Source organism: Rhipicephalus sanguineus, chromosome 7 (assembly GCF_013339695.2).
Source record: "Rhipicephalus sanguineus isolate Rsan-2018 chromosome 7, BIME_Rsan_1.4, whole genome shotgun sequence".
NCBI lineage: Eukaryota > Metazoa > Arthropoda > Arachnida > Ixodida > Ixodidae > Rhipicephalus > Rhipicephalus sanguineus.
The window spans coordinates 166,954,108-166,976,271 of NC_051182.1; the positions used below are offsets into that span (position 1 = coordinate 166,954,108).

A 22,164-nucleotide genomic window follows, 5' to 3' on the forward strand; every position below is an offset into this window, starting at 1 on the left:
TTGATCAATGAGTCTCGAAAATCATGTTAAAAGGCTGGGCATACAAACACAGACACAAGAGAAAAGTCAATAGTCTCTGACGTCCGTGTTTGCATCTTCAGTTTAATTTAAACATGATAGCCTACCGACTAGCTCAGCTCTCTGTTATCCTAAGCTTCGAAAGCAAGTTCGAATGTGTGGCAATTGTAACACGAGCAGTGATGCTACCGAGGACTTCTGATTTGGAACAATTTTTGGAGCAGCAAAATTTCCGTTTTGGAGCACTTTGGAGCAGCAAAATTTTCATCTTGGAGCACTTTGGAGCAGATAATTTTGCATCTGAGAGCACTTTGGAGCAGCGAATTTTACATCATGGAGTGCAATACAGAAGCATATTGCATTAACATTCAAGCCCCTGAGTATTATTATGGGGCTCTTATAAAGGCTAGAAATATTTCGATTCATTGCAAATCTCATGGAAAAAATCAACTCAGGAGCATAGGCGTGCGCACAGGGGGGGGGGGGGGCAGGGGGGGCGACCCCCCCCAAATCACCAAAGGGGGGGGGGCGCAAAATCTGCCCCGTACATTGACCCTTGCGATAGCAATTATATGGACACTCTCGGCGGATTTTTGCCGTCGCCGTTGCCGTAATTTTCCGTATGAAGTCCAAATTAATAACATCACCACGCGCATTCTAGCCGCGGGTAAAAGCTCGCGAGCGCTAGCAACGAACGCGGCTGAAGCGGAGATTAAACTAGCCGGCCGTCTGTCTCCGCCGCACGGACAGCGCATGAGATAACATCTTCCCGCGTGCGGGCCTGCCGTCGATTGCTCATCAAACAGAGAGGAAACGCCCCGCCCGTCTTTCGTAAGAAGCATGAAGGGACGCAGGGGAGTGGAAGGGGGGGGAGGTGAGCGCATCGTTCGAAGGGCGCAGTCGCTTGTGCGCGCGATATCTCGAGGCATCAGGCGACGGCTCGTAAACTTGCTGTGCTCTCAACGCTTACTTCGCGTTTAGAGAACTCAGAGCAAGAAAACGCTTTGGTTCCTGGAGGGGCCATATTCGCTTAAACCAGCGTTTTGTTGAGTTCGCGAGATCGGATCCAAAAGAGTTAGCTGCTAGTCTTACTTCGTTTCACAATACAATTTTTTGGTATCGCATTCATTGCTTCGATCTGAAACGAAACTGAATTTTTTTTAACCGTTAGCTATTGACCCCCGAAAGCGAGGGGCGTACGTGTAACATGGCGTAGCCGCTTCACTGTGGGCCGTCAGCGACGGGCCCGCTACTGACAGCTGCGCATTTGCGGCTGCTCCGACCAGGAGATATGATTTTACTAATGAGATGACATTTTTAAAAAAGCAAGTAAAAAATTCGAATTGGAACCTTAGCACGTGAGCTCGAAAGGGCAGGGCCTTTTAGGGGGGTATTTACCGCAGAGTGATTACAAACTCGGACGCGTGCTGGCGGAAGGAATTACGAAAAAGCTGTTCTGGATGAAGATCCATGGATAAAGTATATCTGAGGAAAAGTGTCAACGCGTTTCCACCGTTCGCGTGCTCTTCCATAAACGCGAAGCAAGGTAAATTCGATATTGTCCCATATATCTATTGCGAGCGATCCCAGATTTCATTCCGCGATGTCCGGAAACAGAAGTGACAGACATTTTAGCGGCACTCATGTAGTTATTAACGAACATTGCTATCCTTACGTGCCATGCGACGCTTGAAACGAGCTATCAGCAGCGTTTCCGGAGCAGACGACGTCCGCCGATGAATCGCCGTCGCACTTTCTCGCTACCGATAGGCCTAGATGTCACGAGCCTCTGCGGAGAGCGCGTTTTGCTGACGAGCCGACTTGCAGAACAGAAGCTGCGTCGGCACCGTGCATGGCATCGTGGCTTACTCGGAACGCACGCGCGAGCACTATTTATTCAGCGGAATAATTCTTGGTCCATGGTTGCGACTTTGGCAGCCAAAGATCAAGCTGCACATGTTCTGACGCGCCGGCCGTGCGACTGCCGGTGATTGACGCCCCCAAACCCGAGACTTTGGCGCACTTTGGCGCAAATTTCGTCTATATTATCAGGATGGCGCAGTAAATACAATTTGGCGCACTCTGGCGCAGTTGGCGCAGGAGTGGAACCACTGCACGAGGCAAGTCGCGCACTCACCCAGGAGCAAGAAGGAAGCTCTGGCCAGGGCGGTTCCTGAAGCCCACAGGCTGAGAAAGTGGGGGTGACCGATGCGGTTGCGTGCAGTGACTAGCAGCAGGCGCAGGGCCAGTGCCACGTCCCGCAGCAGCACCTGCCAGGTGCCTGCGCGGCCGCTCTGCACTGCCCGGCTCAGGCGCCAGCGATGGGTGCATCCCGGAAACACTCGGCTGCCCACCTCAAGTTCTCTGCAAAGGAGAGGGACGCAGTGCAGCTGCTTTTTTACTGATATTTATTTGTTAAGGTGAAAGCCTTATGCCTTCTGTGAACGTGACATGTGAATGTTCTTTTTTCCTCAAACCTAAAAGTAGGAAAGTCATGTGCTGCAATTGAGAAAAAGGCTAGAGGAACAATGGTTGTTGATTGCTTGGTGAAGCGTCGCAACTAGGCTTGTGCGAATAGTAAATTTTAGGTTCAAAGCGAATTTGAAGCGAATAGTGATTTTGGTCGAATAATTTCGAATCGAATTCAAATAGCGTATATCACATACTATAAAGAAAAACGAGCATATATGTCATGACTCAACCAACCTGCGCAACGTCTTTTTTTAATTGTAACAAGGCATGTGCAAATGTCATTCTCTTTGGTTCAAAGGAAGTGGAAGCAACTTTGAATAGTAGCAGGATTTGGCTTTTGGTAGAATGCAAGTGATAACCTGTAAAATATGTTACGTTTTAAAATTTATTATACTTGCAGCATATAAGCCGGTATAACAAGTTTTTAAACTTGAAAAATGATGAATCGATGTGAGGGTAATATGTTCATTTACCCTTGAGGTGGGGCTTCGCGGCAGTGTAAATTTTCCCTGGAAAGGTGTATTCACGGTATAGCACTCCTCCACTGCAGTGAAACCACCTTTACAGGAGCTTACAAACGAACAGTGCGGATTTTCCTGGAAAGTGTGTTCACGGTATAGCAACCTCCTCTGCAGTGAAACCACCTTACAGGCGGGTTACAAGCGGACTAATATAATACACCTATTCGTTCATTTCGAATACTTCGAAATTTTCAATAATTTAAATTCGAATCGAAGCGAATTCGAATACTGTATTATTCGTTCGAATATCCGAAGTGCTCGAATATTCGCACAAGCCTAATCGCAACCCCACCGTTTCATGTGTTGGCGTTGTTGGTGTGTTGTTGGTGTTGTTTACAGAATTAACCTCTCCTGCAGAAAGGCATACATAAGACAGTCAGGTAATTGCATCAATGAACAACTTTGCCAGCACAAAAACAGAACGCCAACCTCACATCTTTCAGCTCATTGCAGGCCATGTCATCTTGAAGCACAAACTTAAAAAAAGGTCCCGGGAACTTGCAGAAGCCTTCTTCATTAAAATTATGTGTTATGACTGTATATCTGAGCCTTCCAATAGTCTGCTAGATTGTGAGGTACACATGCTTAGCAAATTTTTCCACGTGACCTAGAATCCTGCGCACGCATGGTGTTCATTTTTTCATGTGTTCAGCTTTGTTCAATATACTTCAGTTGTTAGCGCATGTCCTGTGTCTTTTTTTTTTTGTGCGTCTCCGTCGTTTCCGCGCTGGTTTTTCAAGTACTATGCATCAATTTCAACTCGCCCACCTTTCTACCTTACTGATGCCTTACATTACCGATTGCTTACTGATTCTGATACCTTACTGATTCTACCTTAAATCACGTGATTTATATTCTAGTGCAGCCAAAATACAGCATCCAGTTGAGCGGAAAGGTGTTCCACTATTGCCATGGCAAGAAAATCGGTCCAAAGCCGATCAGACTTACAGCCTGCTTTTCCGCCCACTAAGGCGACAAAGCGAGCTGATTTTTAGTGACTTTTGCCACATTGGCCTGCTTCGAGCTCTAGTGTAGATGGGGCCTTAAGGTGCCCACTGGAAGTACAGTTATGAAGTACCCGCTGCACCATAATACATAATCATTTTGCAAGGAAGTGACTTACCCACTAAGCATCTGTAAGGCAATGTGTGCCCCCTACATAGCTGCACATTTCGTTGATGTTGTGGCTGATGATGATGACTTATGGCTAAGCCATTTGTAATTGGTGGGCAACATAAAGAAACCACTCGTTACACAATTCACATGGTGTGATGCATGGTGCTATTCTGTGCTTCTGCCGTGAAATATTACACCTGCTAACGCGACTCCTTGCCCAACATCGCACCTGTATAGGGTCTTTTTCTAAAGCGGTTTCAAGCACTGGCGTTGCTCTGTGGTACAGTGCTTGACTGCCACGCAGAATACCAGGATTAAGTTCTGGCTCAAACCATTTTTTTTAATTTTCTCATTGTGTATGATAGCTCCGACGGACAATGGGGCGGCGGACGACATGAAAACCAGCTGTTATGATCTCATAACAGCTTACACTGTAAAGGCACAGAAGGGCAACAGAACGGTAGGAATCCAAGTTAGTAAGCGAAATATCGCAATGCTACACAAGTGGGCTCAGACAAATACTCGATCAGTGGAAATATTCAATCAAACATTACAATATTCTATATGTGCAGCTCAAACTGTAGTATTCAAAGTTTTTGAAGTATTCGAAAGGAATGATTATATGCATTTTCCCACGTGCAGCCTCTGAAAAGATGGTTTCACAACATTCCGGCACGCTTTGCCGTGAAACCACCTTCGCAGGCACGTGTGCTGTGGTGAAGCCGCACACGATGGGGAAGTTTGCATACTACCCATAAATAAGACAATTAAAATCTAAAATCTGGTGTTCTATGACACCAACACTAATGAGACAGGTGACCATAATCACATATTAAGAGTGTTGTGTTTGTTGAGGAAGGTCACACTAGCAAATTTAGTGTCATTTTGAGCGAGTGCAATTAGGCTCACAGACTGCCACTTTGGCGCCGCGCTGCTACACAAGAAAGAGAAGTGTGCTTTGGAAATGATGGCAGTGGCTATTGGTGGTTTAGTAGCGCAACATATATTTGTTACTTTTGGCAATGCTCGCTGTTTAATAGAGTATTACAGGTATGAACATAATTTACAATAAACTTTGCGTGCAAATGAAGTAAATATTGCAACTGCATAACATCACTGGTTATCGTGAGCCAAGACAAGACAGTGTCATATCAAAGACGAATCGAAAACAAAAATGGCAGACTCCGGTGCAGAAGGTGCATAGTGGTGACGGGCGATGCGACGGACGTGGCCATTGCACGGCATGTGCTCCCGCATCCCCCTAGCGGACATGACCACAAACTGCCCGAGGGCGAGAGTAGCGAGGTTCTTTGTTGTAGTATGATTTGTTTGAATACATGACAGTATTCCTAATAACGAAAATGGTGGTTTAAAAATACCATGATCGCGGCATTTTGCATTAGCGTATTTATTTGCAAGCCCTCCGTCGCAGCGGAGTGAGTTTGGCGAACGCACTTGCCAGCAAGTGTACTTTGCAGTGAGTGTCACAAAGCGTTCCTGTGTGACAGCGTGCAAATGACACTAGCGGCGAAGTGCACTCCCTCAAAGTGCACTTAAGTTGCCCTGTGTGACAGGGGTATAAGTGTAACTACCACACCATACATCGTTTTGAAGGAATGAAAACATGGTGAAGTCAACCAAATACAGTAGAATCCCGCTATTACGTTCCCGGGTGCTGCGTTTTCCGGGCTGCTATGTCGTTTTCGGCCAGCCCCGGCATAGCTCCCATAGAATCCAATGCATTGGGAACCCCACAGTTACATCACAACTGTGGGACCTTTCCCACATTGTACGTCGCAAACCGGCCCTCCGAGACAGCCCAGGCAGCCATGCAGACTTTTCACGTGGCTTGGCTTGGTCCGCTAGGTGGTTTGACAATCGACTTGGCCCAGTGGCGTAGGCAGAAATTTGTTTCAGGGAGGGGGGGGGGCACCCCCTTGATCCGACATGGGATCCAGGCAGGTAAGTGTGGTCGAGTGTCATTTTGTAGGCTGTATCTCATGGGAGAAAAAAATTTCGGCGGGGGTGCACAGGCCCGGTGTGCCCCCCCTGGCTACGCCACTGACTTGGCCATCAAAAGTGGTGATGGCGACATCCATGATGCATTTTAAGTCCCGCCACAAGAAACGTGACCTCCGAGATCTGTATTTCGCTTCTAAACAAACACGGTGTCTATGACGTGTTTAGGTGCTAAAAATTGGTTTACAAAAGTACAGACATCCGAGATCAGTTTTTGTGGCCTGAAGTCACCCTGTTTTCGTCAACTGGGTGCCAGGGAGGACTCATCACTATGGTTATTGTAGGAAATTATTTTCCTGGTCTTCTCGCCGTTTCCTATCTCTCTCTTATGGGCTGCCATGCTGGTCGTGTGTTCACTCGGTGTTTAAGTGCTCCCATGCTTACAACGTGCCAAATAGACAAACAGGATGGCACCAAGAAAGCAGAATTCAAAAGCCACATGGCACTGCAGGTGCTTGAGAGACACCTTGTACTGATCGGGGTGTGAGAAAATGAGCCAGGCGATGCTGCACGATTTCTTCAAGCGAAAGGTTTGAAATAAAATTGTGTGCTTCTCGCCACTACTCTACTTTCTCATTTTTTCCAGTTTCTCGGCTCTTACGTCTATTTTTTTACAGTGCTGTGAAAAGTGTATCAGCGGGGGTCTACTGTAATGAACTGCCTTACCCAATTCAAGACAAAAAGATGAAAGGCTGTGTAATGTGAGTCCTTCAAATAGCTGCATCTTGAATCCGATATGAATTGAATGGCAACCACTATTCAATTTGTGGCCAAAATTTCAAACTCAAGGGGAGACCCTGCCCCAGAAACATGTTATTTTTTATTAGTACATTTTTATTAAACGTTCAAAGCTGGTGTATTTTTATCTGCTGATTTCAAATATACAATTATTGTTCTAATACAACATTTATTTTTTAAAGGGGTCATGAACCACTTTTCCAAGTAATGATCTAATGGCCTCAGTATCGGAGTGTACTGCCTCCCGAATCGATTGCCGCAAAAATTTCTCGAATCCGTCAAGAATCAGCGGAGTTACGGGGGTTTGGCGCACGCTCCCAGCGCTTTCTCTCTTTTCTCGTGCCGGCGAGCGCACTGGAAGCTAGACAGGGAGGGATGGCATGGGGGAAAGAAGTTACGCCAGCGCGCGTCATGAAACGCGATCGCTCTCCCGCTGTGATTCGCTTGCGCGAGTGCGGCTACCGTGTACTGAGGAGTGCGGCGCCGGCAAGTGGCGGCGCCCCGCGGCAAGAAGCGCATCTGATCCGAACGCCGCTCTCGATTTACGTCGGCTATCGGCCAATAAGCATGCTATGTCTCTTGCTACGTACAGCGGACAGACGCCCCGCCCACCGACGAGAGTGAGAACCGGCCTCTGTTTGAAAAGAGGGTGCCTGGGGAAACGGCAACTTCGCGCTCCGCTTGTGGCCATTACGCGGCGCGCACGACTGTAATATTTGGCAGAGCAGTTCATAGCCGTGTCAGCTTTCCGCAGGATGTGTTTTTTCAATCAGCCCAAGGGGTGCTTCATGACCCCTTTAAAATATTAGATGGTTTTCGTATTGCTAGGAGCAAGATTTATTTCCTAACGGTGATCATTCATGGGTGAGTTGATGTCAAGTTGAGGTCTTGCTCATGAAAGTTTAACGTGCCTTAACTTTTGTTCAGATGGGCCTAGAACATCCATTCTTCGTTTTACAGCAGACGGTATACATTACAGGTTATTGTGTTATGCTGATTCGCTTTACAACTCTCGCAGTTTTGAAATAAATCTCGCTCTTAAGAAGGTAAACAAAATGTTCAATATTTAAGAAACTGCAGATTGTACCAAAAAAATAACTGCATATTTGAAATGCGGACATAAAGATACATAAGCTGCACAAGTATAGTGAAAATCTGCTAAAAAATAAAGAGATATGCATCTAAAGTAGGGTCTCCCTTTAATTTAGCGGCACACCCCTGCTTCTAAGCACCACCTATAGTTGAGCATGACAATGCACCTTACCCACGGTCCTGTATGGAGCGCAGCTGTGCCTGGTCTAGCCTGGGTGGCCGACCCTTGGCGTCCCGCACCACGGCATCGGCCTCATCGAAGTTGGGCGCTGTGAACACGTCCCGCAAGCTGGTCGTGCGAGTCTGTGCAGATAAATAGAACACAAATGCTGAAGGAGAACACCTTGGAAACATGTTCAAGTCCTACGAGATTTCTTTACACTTGTCATTTTCTCTAAAACGGTAATCTAGCACAAGCCAGGTGACCAACTCAGAACACTTGCGAAGGTCCCAAAAGACCACTCGTTGCTTAGACCTTGGGGGTGCACTTTTTTAAAAATAATTTATCGATTCAGATGACACGCGCTGAGTTTATGTATATTTGTGTGCTGATTTCAAATATGCAATTATTCTTCTAGTAAAATATGTAGTTTTTAAAATATTATCTATTCAATGTGCCACTTTGGGAGCTATAGTTTGCCTAGACTGAGAGAGTTACAAAGTAAATAAGCACATCACAATAATCTCAAATGAAAACTGAATGCAATAAAACGAAGAATGGATGTTCTAAACCCATTTGAACAAATGTTATATGTTGAGCATTGTCACGTATCTCGGGAGCGCTTGCAATGTCGAATGGATCTGGGAGAGAGAGAGAAAGACTCGGGAGAGACCGTGGTGGCACTGCAAACAAAACTTATCTAACACCCCACGGCACACGAAAATGAACACTCAAAATTTACAACAAAAAGTACCATTAGGAAATGCGACGCTATTGCGCAATCACTAACGGACAATTGCAAAACCTTCGAGCTATGCCTAGCTCCTCTAGTCCTAAAGTCTGGCCACTATGGCCTCTCAGTCACTCGCGATACCCATGGAGCGTTCTTACGGTTCGCGGTGTCCGCTGACTCTGTTCGTGGTCCAAGTCGACGCCCAGTCCCGTCGTCGCAGCTCCTGTCGACGTCTCCGGGCCGTCGCCGTCGATCAGACGCCTCGCTGATCGTCCTCCTCGCCGATGTTTCCTTCCTTTCGGAGAACACCGGTCTCTCCCAGTTAGGCCTAACTTCTGGCCTCCCCTTGGTGCCACCGGGTCTTACTGCCGACGTGGCTCTCTGGTGATTGCCCGTGGGTCGCCGTCGTCTTGCCACGCCGTGGGAGTGCCATAGGTGCCCTGCGAACTGCTGTGACGGGGCTGCTGCAAGCCCGGGGAGCCTCACTTGGATGGCACCAAGGTCGACGGCCACCCTCCCGAGCCTCTTGTGCCGCTGCCCCCAGAACGGGGCCCTACTGCTCTCGTCGCGGGTGCGACGCTGGCTTGCAACACCTTGCTCCTCGACGACTCCAACGGACAATGACTAACTCTTCTTCCGTGGTCTCTCACCTCGGCTCGGGTCGCGTGGCACGCGCCTTTCTACGGCCAATGGCTTGCGTCGACGTGGCGAGGGTGCACACCATCGGGTACATTTCCATTCCCCGCACACCATCGACGCCTTGCGCTGTCCGGCACGCGCCCCGTGCCCCTTTACTCATGACATTGGGCCCCCTTTTAAGAGTTTTTTCTTAAAAAACTGCTTCTTCTCCTCTTCAGGGTTGCGGCCCTCTGCTCTTCTGATGATGTCTTAAACTTCTGACTCGCATTCTCCTCTCTTATGGTCCCATCTACTTTCACTGCACCATGGTGAACACCACGCACTTTCACGAACACGTCATCAAACGTTACACTGAACCGTTCGCGATGTCCACAAGTTCATCGTCCTTAACACTATAGGCTGCAGTCTCTACACCTGCCGAAATAACTACTCACAATACGCCACACTGACTCTTCAAAAATCTGCACAAATTCACTGTCTGTCAAGGTCAACTAAAAAAAAATGTTATACATCAATATTCTCAAAACCTATTTCAAATCCTAGCATCCTTTCAACACAATAGGAGCCACCGCTTTGATACACCATGCTTAAACCTGTGTTTTTTCACATTGCGCATCTTTTTCAGTTTCTTCCTGCGCCTATTCATGACATGTCTTCTCAAACGCTCACTACAACTGATTACTCTAACCCGACGCCTCTTCAGTTTCTCCTTACGTCTATTCGCTACCCAATGTCTCGGACGCTCACTTAAGCCGGAGCCTCTGTTTCTTTTCACCCGACGCCTCTTCGACCTAACTTCCTCAGGCAGCGTCCACCTTTTTATGCCTGGCTCTCACTACTAGCCTCAACCTCATTGCATACCACTTCTTACACCCTACTCTGCGCGTTTTGGGGGCATTCTTTTTAGTCCGCTTTACGCGTCTGCCCTTGACAAGTTCAGCCACCTTTATGGCGTCCTGATAATTACGACCAGGTTCCTTTGATTTCAGAGCTGTCTTCACTTTCTTTAACTTTACGCTTGTACTACCGTGCGTCTGAGGCTTTCCATTCATCCTACTCCTCTCTGATGTTATCCGCGGACGCTGAGTGCTTGTTCTTTCAACAGGCATGTCGCTCAGCGAAACGCTGTCTTCGGTTTCAATATTGCCTGGATGCATCGCGTTCTTTTCTTCTTTGCCCACTTCAGGCACACTGGCATGGGACTCACTAGTCGTTGATTTACTCCCCCCATATGCAACATTTGGGCCCTTTTTCTTCAGCTCATTCTTGAAAGGACTGTTCTTATTTGCCCACGTAGCGTGCTCCCTATGGCTGTTTCCTCCGTTACTCGTCACGGGACGCCTCTTTGACCTAACTTTCTCTGACTGCGTCCTACATTTATGCTCGACCCTGGTTTCTTGCACGACCCTCTCTGCATCCAAATAAATACAACCTACTTGACGCGTTTTCGCAGCGTTCTTTCTCCTTCGTCTTACGCGTCTACTGTTCACAGCTCGGGCATCTTTTCTTGCGTCCTGATGCTTGAAACCACTTTTCGCTATCTCTGGAGCTGCCTGCGTTTCCTTAACTTTTACGCGTTTAGCACTGTGCTTCTGAGCCATTGCGTTCATCTTACTCTTTATTGTCACATCTCGCGAACGCTGACTACTTCTTTCTTCAACATACATGCTCATCAGTGGGGAGCTATCCTTTGGCTCTTTGTTGTCTGGAGGTGTCGCATTCTCTACCTCCGTCCCCTCTTCAACAGCACTGGCATGCAGTTCACTAACCGTTGCTATCCTGTCACTCTGTGCAACCCTTGATTCCTCTTTGTTCTGCCCATTTCTACAAAGACTGCTTGCATCTGCACCACTAGCAGGCTCACTGGCCCTTTGCTCAGCGGAAACAAAACTCTGAAAATCAGACACATTGATATCTCCCGATGGAATCTCTATGGACCTTCTCTCATTCTGTCCAATACCCTCTTTGACTTGTTTGGCTTGTGCCAATCGCAGTTGAAGCTCGAGTTCCCGCTTCTCTCGAGCGTAAGCTTCTAACACTGCGGCGTGTTTCGCCTCGCGTTCAGCGCGACTTGCCTCGAGACCGGCGCGTTTCGCCTCGCGTTCAGCGCGACTTGCCTCGAGATCGGCGCGTTTCGCCTCGCGTTCAGCACGACTTGCCTCGAGATCGGCGCGTCTCGCCTCGCGTTCGGCGCGTCTCGCCTCGAGATCGGCGCGTCTTGCCTCAAGTTCGGCTTTGCCCTCCTCTATCTTACTCTCCCACTCTTCTTCAATGAACCTGAGACCCTGCTCTCCTTGAGCTTATTCTCCCGAATGACTCTCACTATCTTGTCCCAATCCATATCCATCCTTGCAACCCCCGACGAAACGTGACTGGGCCCAACGCTGGAAAAATCTTGGCACAGGCTCGCCACTTATTTTGTCACGTATCTCGGGAGCGCTTGCAATGTCGAAATGGATCTGGGAGAGAGAGAGAAAGACTCGGGAGAGACCGTGGTGGCACTGCAAACAAAACTTTAACACCCCACGGCACACGAAAATGAACACTCAAAATTTTCAACAAAAAGTACCATTAGGAAATGCGACGCTATTGCGCAATCACTAACGGACAATTGCAAAACCTTCGAGCTATGCCTAGCTCCTCTAGTCCTAAAGTCTGGCCACTATGGCCTCTCAGTCACTCGCGATACCCATGGAGCGTTCTTACGGTTCGCGGTGTCCGCTGACTCTGTTCGTGGTCCAAGTCGACGCCCAGTCCCGTCGTCGCAGCTCCTGTCGACGTCTCCGGGCCGTCGCCGTCGATCAGACGCCTCGCTGATCGTCCTCCTCGCCGATGTTTCCTTCCTTTCGGAGAACACCGGTCTCTCCCAGTTAGGCCTAACTTCTGGCCTCCCCTTGGTGCCACCGGGTCTTACTGCCGACGTGGCTCTCTGGTGATTGCCCGTGGGTCGCCGTCGTCTTGCCACGCCGTGGGAGTGCCATAGGTGCCCTGCGAACTGCTGTGACGGGGCTGCTGCAAGCCCGGGGAGCCTCACTTGGATGGCACCAAGGTCGACGGCCACCCTCCCGAGCCTCTTGTGCCGCTGCCCCCAGAACGGGGCCCTACTGCTCTCGTCGCGGGTGCGACGCTGGCTTGCAACACCTTGCTCCTCGACGACTCCAACGGACAATGACTAACTCTTCTTCCGTGGTCTCTCACCTCGGCTCGGGTCGCGTGGCACGCGCCTTTCTACGGCCAATGGCTTGCGTCGACGTGGCGAGGGTGCACACCATCGGGTACATTTCCATTCCCCGCACACCATCGACGCCTTGCGCTGTCCGGCACGCGCCCCGTGCCCCTTTACTCATGACAAGCATTTGTGAGTGAAATCCCAGCTTGACATAGACTCACTCACAAATGTTCAACATATACCTTTTGTTCAAATGGGTTTAGAACACCCATTCTTGTTTTCTTGCATTCAGTTCTCATACAAGATTATTGTGATACCCTTATTTACTTTGTAACTCTCTCACTCTAAGCAAACTATAGCTCCCAAAGTGGCACATTGAATGGAGGATATTTCAAAAAACTGCATACTGTACTAGAAAAATAATTGCATTTTTGAAGTCTGCACACATGCATAAACTCAGCGAGTTTCATCCTAATCGATAAAGAACTAAAAACTAAATTTCAGGACCCTCGTCTTCTGGCACTTTGCATGCATTGGTGTACACTTGTTTTTGCTAGTTGTGTCGAATAGTGGCTAAGAAAAAGCAAGATATACTGTGCTTTAGATGAATTCAACCTCCTGTGTCATAAATGTGTGTTCATTTACCTCCATTTTGCTGTGTACTGTTTCATGTGATCACTTTGCGGAAGGCACAACTATGTTAGACGAGCCGTTTAACATGGCGCTTTTCGCGAGTCGTGTAAAAGCATAATTTCTGTTTGCTCGAAATGAATATACCCGAAAACGAAATTACTCTATATTTGTAGCCTGAGATTTGATTCCATTTGTTTAAAAACAAAACATGAACAACTCCAGCATAAATAGGTATTTAATTGCTATTTCATTAAGATTAATTACTGAAGAACACACAAATCAACATATTTTATGACATTATTTTCATTGTAATAGAATATCGAGCACCTTGAGATAATGTTGTGCAAACTTGACGCGTTTGCAGGCACTTCTTCATAGGTAGCGCTTGAAAGGATTAGACTGTGCACGCACCTTGCGGCCATCCCCATCAGAGCTGAGCAGGGTGGGCGGAAGATCGAAGACAGGTGCTGGCAGGCGCAAGGGAAACTTCTTCCACCGAAATAGGACGCTTTCAGCTGCCTGCAATGTTTTGCAAAATGATGACCACTAAGACCAAAGCACAAGCAAGGTCAAAATGGGTGAAGCCTACGACACTGTCTTTGTCGTCAACGTGTGGATCAGATATTTCCATGTACAACACACTGCAGGCCGTACAAGCAGGCGCAGGCAGTAATCACATAATTAGCACAGCACATAGCTAACACAGTAATAACCTCTTCGCTACCTGCATACATGTTCGTAGACACGACCTCTTAAGCAAATTACACAACAGCAAGCAGCTCAGTGTATTGAAAACTCGCGCCTTTGTCGCCTTTACCTATACTCCAACAATGAGCTGCCGAAGTAAACATTCGTGGCTGGTGTGCAAACAAAAAAAAAATAGTGGTTGGCAGATCACACAAAGCATACAATTATTTAGGTCTAACTGCTTAAAGTTTTGCAATTAACTTTTTTTGCATACAAAGTAGTGTGAACAAAACTTATGCCATTGGTTTTTGGTAATTATTAAAAAAATATATTTGAAGCACTGAAAGCCTGCATTCGCATTTATCAATGTGCTTTTGCCATGTTTGCAACTAAAGTCATCATTTGCGGACACCCATTTTTACCCTTTGAAAAATGAAATTTTTGTCGAAATGTCTTTCTTTTCTTTCTTTCTTTTTTTTTTTTTGTACTTGTGGAACCACATGAAATAAGGTTTTGGAAACTGCATCTCTTTTTTTGTGCCTACGTTTTTGTTCGGTAGTGAAGAGGATAATCCAGAACACATAAGAAAACTGATAGTTTAGAGGACAGCCTGCATTAAAGAAAGGAATGCAAAACAAAGCATTGATCAAGCGCAACAAAAAATATGATTCAATGAGTTCAGGTCCTTAGGTGTGGTCCTACGGGATGATACCAAATCTATGTTGCTTTATATACTCATTTACCATTATGCAAGGGAATGAATAGCCAAAACGTTTACAGCCATGCTAAGAGGAACCTACTGTTAGTCTTACAACAGGAGACCAAGTGTTATAGCTTACTAAAACAGTTTTGCTTTAAATTTATGAATGAAACATGTATGACGAGCACTGAGTTGCTGTTATTTTTCAATAACAGCATGACTGATTGAAAGAGATGCACTAATTTTTTTGTGCACATACATTACCATTCACTGCGGTTATAGCTCATGCCGTTCATGAGCCAAGATTAAAAATTGAAGAGATTTCTGAAGTATGTTCACAAATTTGATTAATGCCATAATGCCATCCAGACCTAAAGAAATGGTAGAAGACAAATCTTCGATGACCCACATACCGCTACTCAAGTTTTGAGCACTGCAGCAAATTGCATTTTTCTAGCACAGCTTATCAAGTACCCGCCGTGGTAGCCTAGCAGGTAAGGTGTAGCACTGCTATGCTCAAGGACACGAGTTCGATTCCCAGACGCGGCGACTACATTCCAGTGGGGACAAAATGCGAGAACATTTGTGTCATTCGATTTAGGCACATGTTAAAGACCATCAAGTGCTTGACATTAATCTAGAGTCTCTCACTATGTAGAGGTTGGCAGACGCGGCACTGCAGTGCAGACCGGTCAGATCAAAGCAGTACCTGTTTTATTGCTTGGACGGCACCTGCCAACTCTTCGGGCAGTTCACCAGGGTCAATGTAGAACTGTAGGCTTTCCCTCTGTCCAGCAATCAAAGCAGACAATAACAAGTCAGTAATGGCTCGCTTTATAAAGCAATACTAAAGAGAAAAACGATTTCACTTGTGTTAGCAAAGTACCTGTATGCAATACCAATCCACCCTTGCTGTAAGAAGGCACTCAGCAAGCCAGAAAATGCACAAAACGGAAATACGGGCGGGGACGGCACCCTTCAAGTTCCCACACCCGCTTATTGTGATGTCGTAGACTTAGACGGCCATTTGCTGGAACTTGCATTGTTCTTTATTGATAAAACAGAATTACTGTGCAAGTGTTTCAAAATTTTATTGAACCAATGTGAGCAAAGTACAGAAAATAATAAAAAAAAGAATAGCAAATCCACGACGTCACAATGGCATTCAGGTGCAGTGGTTTTTGCGTGAAATTCCAAAATGAATATTCGACCTTCTTTTATCTTTTAATAACGAGCCTATAATCGTGAAATTAGTGACAATGCAGTTCTCAAAGAATAATTTATCAGCCTAAACTGATTAACTGTTTCCCTCTAGTTTCCCAGTAAAGGTTAAAAAAAGACAAATGTATTAAAAGGATGACAGTGTTGTCCTTTTCTGCCAACACACCATACTTTTAACACTCACTGCACAACATTCACAAAAATAGGATAACAAAATATTTAGCGTGACAACAATGAAACACAAAGAAGACGCATGAATAACATGACCCAACCGCAGTTTATTCAAAAAACAACTACGGCTTGGTATCGCTTTTGAAGTGAATGAAATTTCTGAGAAAACTTTATGGTAAATTCTAGAAGGCAGTATTATTGGAACTTTACATTTTAATCTTTTGTACGGCTGTGTGTAAATGATTAATCTTTACCTGATGAGTGAGCTAAGATGCATGAAACCATTTTGTTTTTTTGTTGTCTTTTTTCAAAGGACCCCTGACACCAAATTTGGAAACTCAAGATGCTTGCGTTGTTTGATAGTCCTGCATGCGTGGGCACTTTTGATTGATTATGACTAACGAATATTGCCTTCAAGATATTTTAATTTGGTTCTAAAGTAAGTGTGAGCGCTTATCAGAGTTTTAAGCACCTTGCGACATCGCCACTAGTATGACGTAGACAGAGGCCCCATGTGACGTTTCATGAGTAAAACGAGTCTTGTCGACATCAGAAAATATTTGTGGGGCACGCACAATACCCCGACTGGCACCCGGAGAGGACTATCGTTCATCACCCCTCTCGTTCTGTTGTCGGGTGGCTCTCAATGTAGTTCTGGCTGCTTCAGCCAGAAATGCTTTTTTTTTTCTGGGTAGGGGGGGAGAGGGGTGGGGGGGGCACATACTTAACAACACCAAAGCACCTGCATCGTTTCATTCTTTACTGCATGCGGAGCCCCGATTTGAAAACTGCACTTTCAATGACACCAAAGCTTGAGTGCACATGATCTTAGGCTCTCCCCCGCTGTGGCGGACTAGTTTCCTATGGTATTTAGGCGGCCGTTTTGAACTGACGCAAAATTGTTCTCGATTGACGATGCTAGCATTAATTATACAATGCGTTAGAGCATTGACAACTGAATTCTGGGGTTACCAGACCCTAAGCTACAAATTACAGTAAAAAAGTTGCAGACAAAACTCGCTCTCAGGGGTCCTTTAAGCCACAGTTAGAAGTAGCACATCCCCTGAAATGTTATTTATCAGCTTTCATATTCTTTCAGTTAGATATCATTGTAACTAGCAACAAGAGCATAGCATAAAGTCACATACTGTGAATGTTATTCCACCCAAATGCTAAAATATTCTTGAAGCTGCCTCGTCACCGTTGCTGTTTGGCATGCACAATGAATCCTTTACGTGGTAAGAGAAAATGGTGAAGAACTTCAGAATGAAGTGCTTGCGTGTTAGCACTGACTGTATCCAATCACTTCTTTTGCCCTTGCATGTTATGTCTGCTGCTCGTAATAGACTTCTGACAAGCTCACGCTGCCATTTCAGTGTTCACAAAGTGGTCACGAGGGACTGTTCAACATTTGAAAAAATACAGCTGCATCTATGGAGGATATGTAGAACAGGTTTGACACTATACTGTGCACATTAAGTTACTGTTAAGTTGAAGTGATGGTTACACTTCGACCATTGATAGAGGTAGCCAAACATCAGGATGCTTATTGCCTGTCAAAAGAAAAACTGACTGACAGTTGTTCGTACTGTTCTGATTGGCCAGCAAGGCTGTTGTACACCATGAGAAATGGCACTGCACATTGAATGACACATGCACTCTCAATTCATGCTCCACTCACTTCAGGTTCCACAAGATCCATGACTCTGTTTCAAAGTGGCCTCGACGACAACCCATGGCAAGCTGAGGAATCCAAGAAAAAAACCGTAATGTTACAGCAGGCTAAGCTGAAGCAGCACAACTGAATTCCACTTGCTAAGGACACTAGAAGAGAGATCTGCAATCTGACTTTTGATGGCACCTTGTTTAAGGATGTACCCATTGTTACAGCTGGAAGCATTAAAAATGATTTCATGCAGGGAGGATAGATGAGCAAGGAACTCAATGTGGTCTGCACCTACCATCCTCTCCACTTTCAGTGATGATGAAAAATCTTTCAACAGGGGGTGTCGCTAGAGGAAACGTTTCAACAAGTGGGCTTTTCTTCAACCCCCAGATGAAGGCAAGTCCACATGACGAAACATTGGCTACAATGATATTCTCTGTTCAAAGGTTTTTCTCATCACTTCAAACCTTTATCTTCTCTTGACCTTCTGAACTGTTTTCCAGAAAGCTTGTGATGAGCAAATTATAGTTTGTACAATGTGATAAAATAGCACATCAATAACAGGACAAAGGTAAAGAACATGAAAGACATAGCAAAGAATGCTGATGTTCAACTAAGATGTCCCATTTCGCAAGCCCAACAATGTAACTCACAATCTAATCGCGGTCTATCTGACCTTGCTTTGCATTAAAGTCTTTGCCTTTTAATTAATATTTGCTGCTCTAACTCGGAACTTAAAGGGACTGACAATTTTTATGGTAACTGTTTTCTTTAGTGCAACAGGAAGCTTACCGGTCCGAGTATCAAATTATGGAATGGTAATGCATAAAATGCCACAAAACATTTTTTTATGATAACTTTTTTTATCTACAGCATTGATAAGACGTACGGGTAATACATGCTGCAAACAGTGGTATGTGAGTGGGAGAGTGATCATTAGCTGGGAAACAAGAGAGGCCCTATCTATAAGAAAGTAATATTGCGTGGTAATAGTCTCTTGCTGTAGTATGCTGTGTATGTTTGCACGCCCGGTGCATGCACTGCGGCTCTAAACACATCTGTAAGGCATTATGTGCACATTGTTGACGATGTGGCTGATGACGATGAAGCATTATGACTGAGCCTTTTGTAATTGGTGGGTAGCTTTAAACCAGCCGCTTGTTATGCACTTTAGATTGTGTGATTTTACTGTTCTACCACGCTATATTACATCTGTTAATGTGATTCCTTGCCCAACGGCATGCATGTATAGGGTCTTCTTGTGAAGGAGTTTCATGCATCAGTGTGGCTCTGTGGTAGGATACTTGACTGTCATGCAGAGAGCCCGGGTTCAAGTCTCGCCTGATTCCGGATTTTTTATTTTTTTTTCATAGTGCGCGACAGTGGTTACAGACACCGGCAGCAGCGGACAACTACGCCACCAAAATTGGCTGTTGTGATCTCATAACAGCTTTCACTGCAAAATGAAGGAGAGGGTGTGCAGCTAGCTTTCTTTCCTTGTCCAGAACCTCCTTTGGAAGACAGTTTGGTGCCCAACTGCACAGATCTGTCCACAACCTTTAAAGGCGAACTTGTGAACTGCTTCCCCAGCGTAAAAGCTAACTTTATCGTGAGGCAGTTGGCCAAACTAGCGGCGGTGTAGTTGCATCTGCAATTGGTGCGTATGACCAGTTAGCTAGCCTTATGGCACAGAAACTTGTAGATACAGCTCTTTTGATGAGATCCAGCAAAAGAGAGAAGCTCCAGCATGCACAGCTAGCACGACATCTTCGTTTGAACCACGTCTGATGCCACCAATTATTGGGCTTGTGTGCAATGCAGAGAAACGCACTTGAAAATTAGAAAATAGAGTCTAATATATTGTGATGCATTTCATAGCAATATGAAATATTAGACTCGGCATTTCTATTAACGCAAAACTAATTATATGCTTGTCCCACAGGCATCTCTTAAACTGATTCTGTTAAATTCGAGTAATCTTCACTACTGTCACAGAATACACGTACGATCGAACAACTGTCAAAGAAGGGCCTAGATTAGCGTTCCTGCCATCAAAAATGGAACACTTTGAGATGGAGGACGGCAGATTCACACGGTTTAAACACGCTGACTGGATGCGTCATTTGATGCACCACAAGGACATCATAACGCCTGATGAATGGGCACTACCCGCCCGTCAGCTCTACGAGAGACGGCAAGGAGGAGGTAAGGCCACGAATGATCAATTTCTGGCCCCGAGAAACTCAAGACGCTCCTCCACAAAAGCAAACACTTCCCTCTTTTTCAAGCTCTCTTGTTTAGCGTGCTTCGGTTTTTAATTTGCCTTCCGACGCGCATGTTTACGCGTTGAAGCGGAATGTTTGGCCGTGGGCCCAGGAAAGCACGGCCTGTAATATTTTCGGTTTTGAAGGGTCCCTCGGGACAGCGAGCTTTTGTGGGCGCTAAGCAACACCGCAGATCGCGAATTACCCGAATTCAGAACCGCTTCTGCGGATAGCTGGTTTGAGTTAAAGCATGGGAAACGTAACTACGGTGACGTTTTGGTGGGATATGCACAGATCGGCGGGTGCTCTTATTAAATGGGAAACGATAACACCCGAATCTACGGAGGAACACGACGACCCGGCCCAACCCACGCGGAACACGTTTCTGATTTTGCGACTTTTTGCTTGGATCGCTTTTAGCGATGAGCGGACGAAGCTTTCGTTCGGTTCGCAAGCGAGAACCGGAACTCACCGCTGTTTCTGTCAGGAAGCGTTGCGAACATAACTGTCGCTGGATGTCACTGCGTCGCGGCGACAAAGTTTGCACCATTCAGGAGGAAACTTGGCATTCCGCCACGATGGATGCGTTCAGTCAGCACTCGTCCCGCGGTGAAGGGAAGCGCGAAAAATGCAAGCGCACAGCGGGCTCGAGCGCTTCACTCGTGATGCTCTCGACCACCGACATAACACCAGTAGCACCTTGTTGCTGGACAGCCGCGCGCGAGTTCCGTCAACTGCACCGACAGACACTAGTGCGCATGCGCGGGCGCGCGCGTCATTGTGTTTGTTTGTTGTAGGCATTGTTGGTGAGATAAAGCGCGCATAAAACACTCCTGGAGTTTCCTGGAATTTTAGAACACAAAAAAAGAAAACAGATTGGAAATTTATGAAAAAACCACAATCACATGCCCACAACTAACAGTAAAGAAAGCCTTTGGCCTGTTTGGAGCGTTGGTTTAGGTGCTCGTGGAAGCACACGAGGTTATGCTCTGTCTGAGCAAGATTATTTTATTCATTAGGATGAAAAGCATGGTCGAAAGTCATAATGATTAGGACAGAGCGAATAGATGTTCTAGCTGAGTGCGACGTGATGAAACAGAGTGATGAAAACATATGGCAGCGCTCGTCCTGTCGTCATGCCTGTCGTGCTTCGCCATGTCGTTGTGTGGACGGCTGAAAAGCACAGACTAAACGAAGCTGATTTTAAGTTGAACCTGTTGCAACACGTCCGCGTTGAACCGACTTGAGTGACTTGTAGTTAGAAAGAAGGAAATCAGATGATTTTTAAGGGCTCATTTATCTTTGTTAGACACAATATTAATGAGAACTAACAGAAAGTTAGTTCTCATTAATATTGTAGTTAGAAAGCAGGATGAGAAATATTATGAAAGCAAGCCATCGGTAGAATCGTTACAGTAAACTATAAATACTTATAGTCAACTGTAGAATCATCCAAAGTGGGAGCGACGTCCTAATTGAGTCCAGGATGCCGTGGGTTGGAGCATGTAGGAAAGACTTCCTTCATGTCCCCGAGCATATGAGGATCTTCTTGCATTCCTGAGCTTACTTTATAAAGCAATTCTTCGAGGCTCAACTCAAAGCATCGGCTCAGAACTAGAAATCGACGGAGAGAAATTCGAATTTAACCCCCCCCCTCCCCTGAAAACCTCGCAAATGGCAGTGCTCCAGATTAAAACGGTCCGTTACATAAAATGCACTCTTGCGGGAACTTTGCGGTGGTGAGCATGGAATCGTTTCTGGCGAGTCTTCACGTCCAGACCACGGAGACCCAGACCTAGGTTAGTGGTCACCATGGCGGACACCATGGACATTGCATTGCTTGTTGACATGTTATGTAGTGTAGGAAAATGTAGTGTAGGAAACCCTATGCCTGCTTGCACAATGTACTGACTTTTTTAAATTCGCATTTATTGACCTGCTTTGGTCCGTTGCCTTTCTAAAAAATTATTTTGTGTTTGTGTGCGTATCTTTTGTCTCATGTGGTAGTTTCGGTAGATTTTGGCACTCATCACTACGCATAAGAACTCGGCGGGCTTCCGCCAGTATAATCGACATCGACTTCTAATCTCGTAATTTCTCGCGAGAACGCGAAACAATCTTCTTTCTAAAGAAATAACGTAAGTA

The 22,164-nt window shown here is 46.0% G+C and overlaps 2 protein-coding genes across 10 annotated transcripts in view; one reads left to right on the forward strand and one right to left on the reverse strand.

Moving 5' to 3' along the window:
• LOC119400502 (uncharacterized) overlaps positions 1-20,735 on the reverse strand; it is a 257,402-nt gene extending 236,667 nt beyond the window's left edge. For 7 of the 8 annotated variants that reach the window (XM_049418089.1, XM_049418095.1, XM_049418090.1 and 4 more), the window contains exons 1-6: positions 20,492-20,735; positions 17,771-17,832; positions 15,407-15,484; positions 13,722-13,829; positions 8,149-8,279; positions 2,156-2,382 (exon numbers count right to left, since the gene is read on the reverse strand). In XM_049418089.1, the coding sequence (XP_049274046.1) occupies positions 2,156-2,382; positions 8,149-8,279; positions 13,722-13,829; positions 15,407-15,484; positions 17,771-17,791 (565 nt within the window). In that variant the 5' untranslated portion in view covers positions 17,792-17,832; positions 20,492-20,735. Of the gene's footprint in view, positions 1-2,155; positions 2,383-8,148; positions 8,280-13,721; positions 13,830-15,406; positions 15,485-17,770; positions 17,833-20,491 lie in introns of those variants that run through there. The other variant, XM_049418096.1, reaches the window with a different exon arrangement.
• The window catches only part of LOC119400509 (N-alpha-acetyltransferase 60), a 217,220-nt gene that overhangs the window by 174,929 nt on the left and 20,127 nt on the right, over positions 1-22,164 (forward strand). The window lies entirely within an intron of this gene.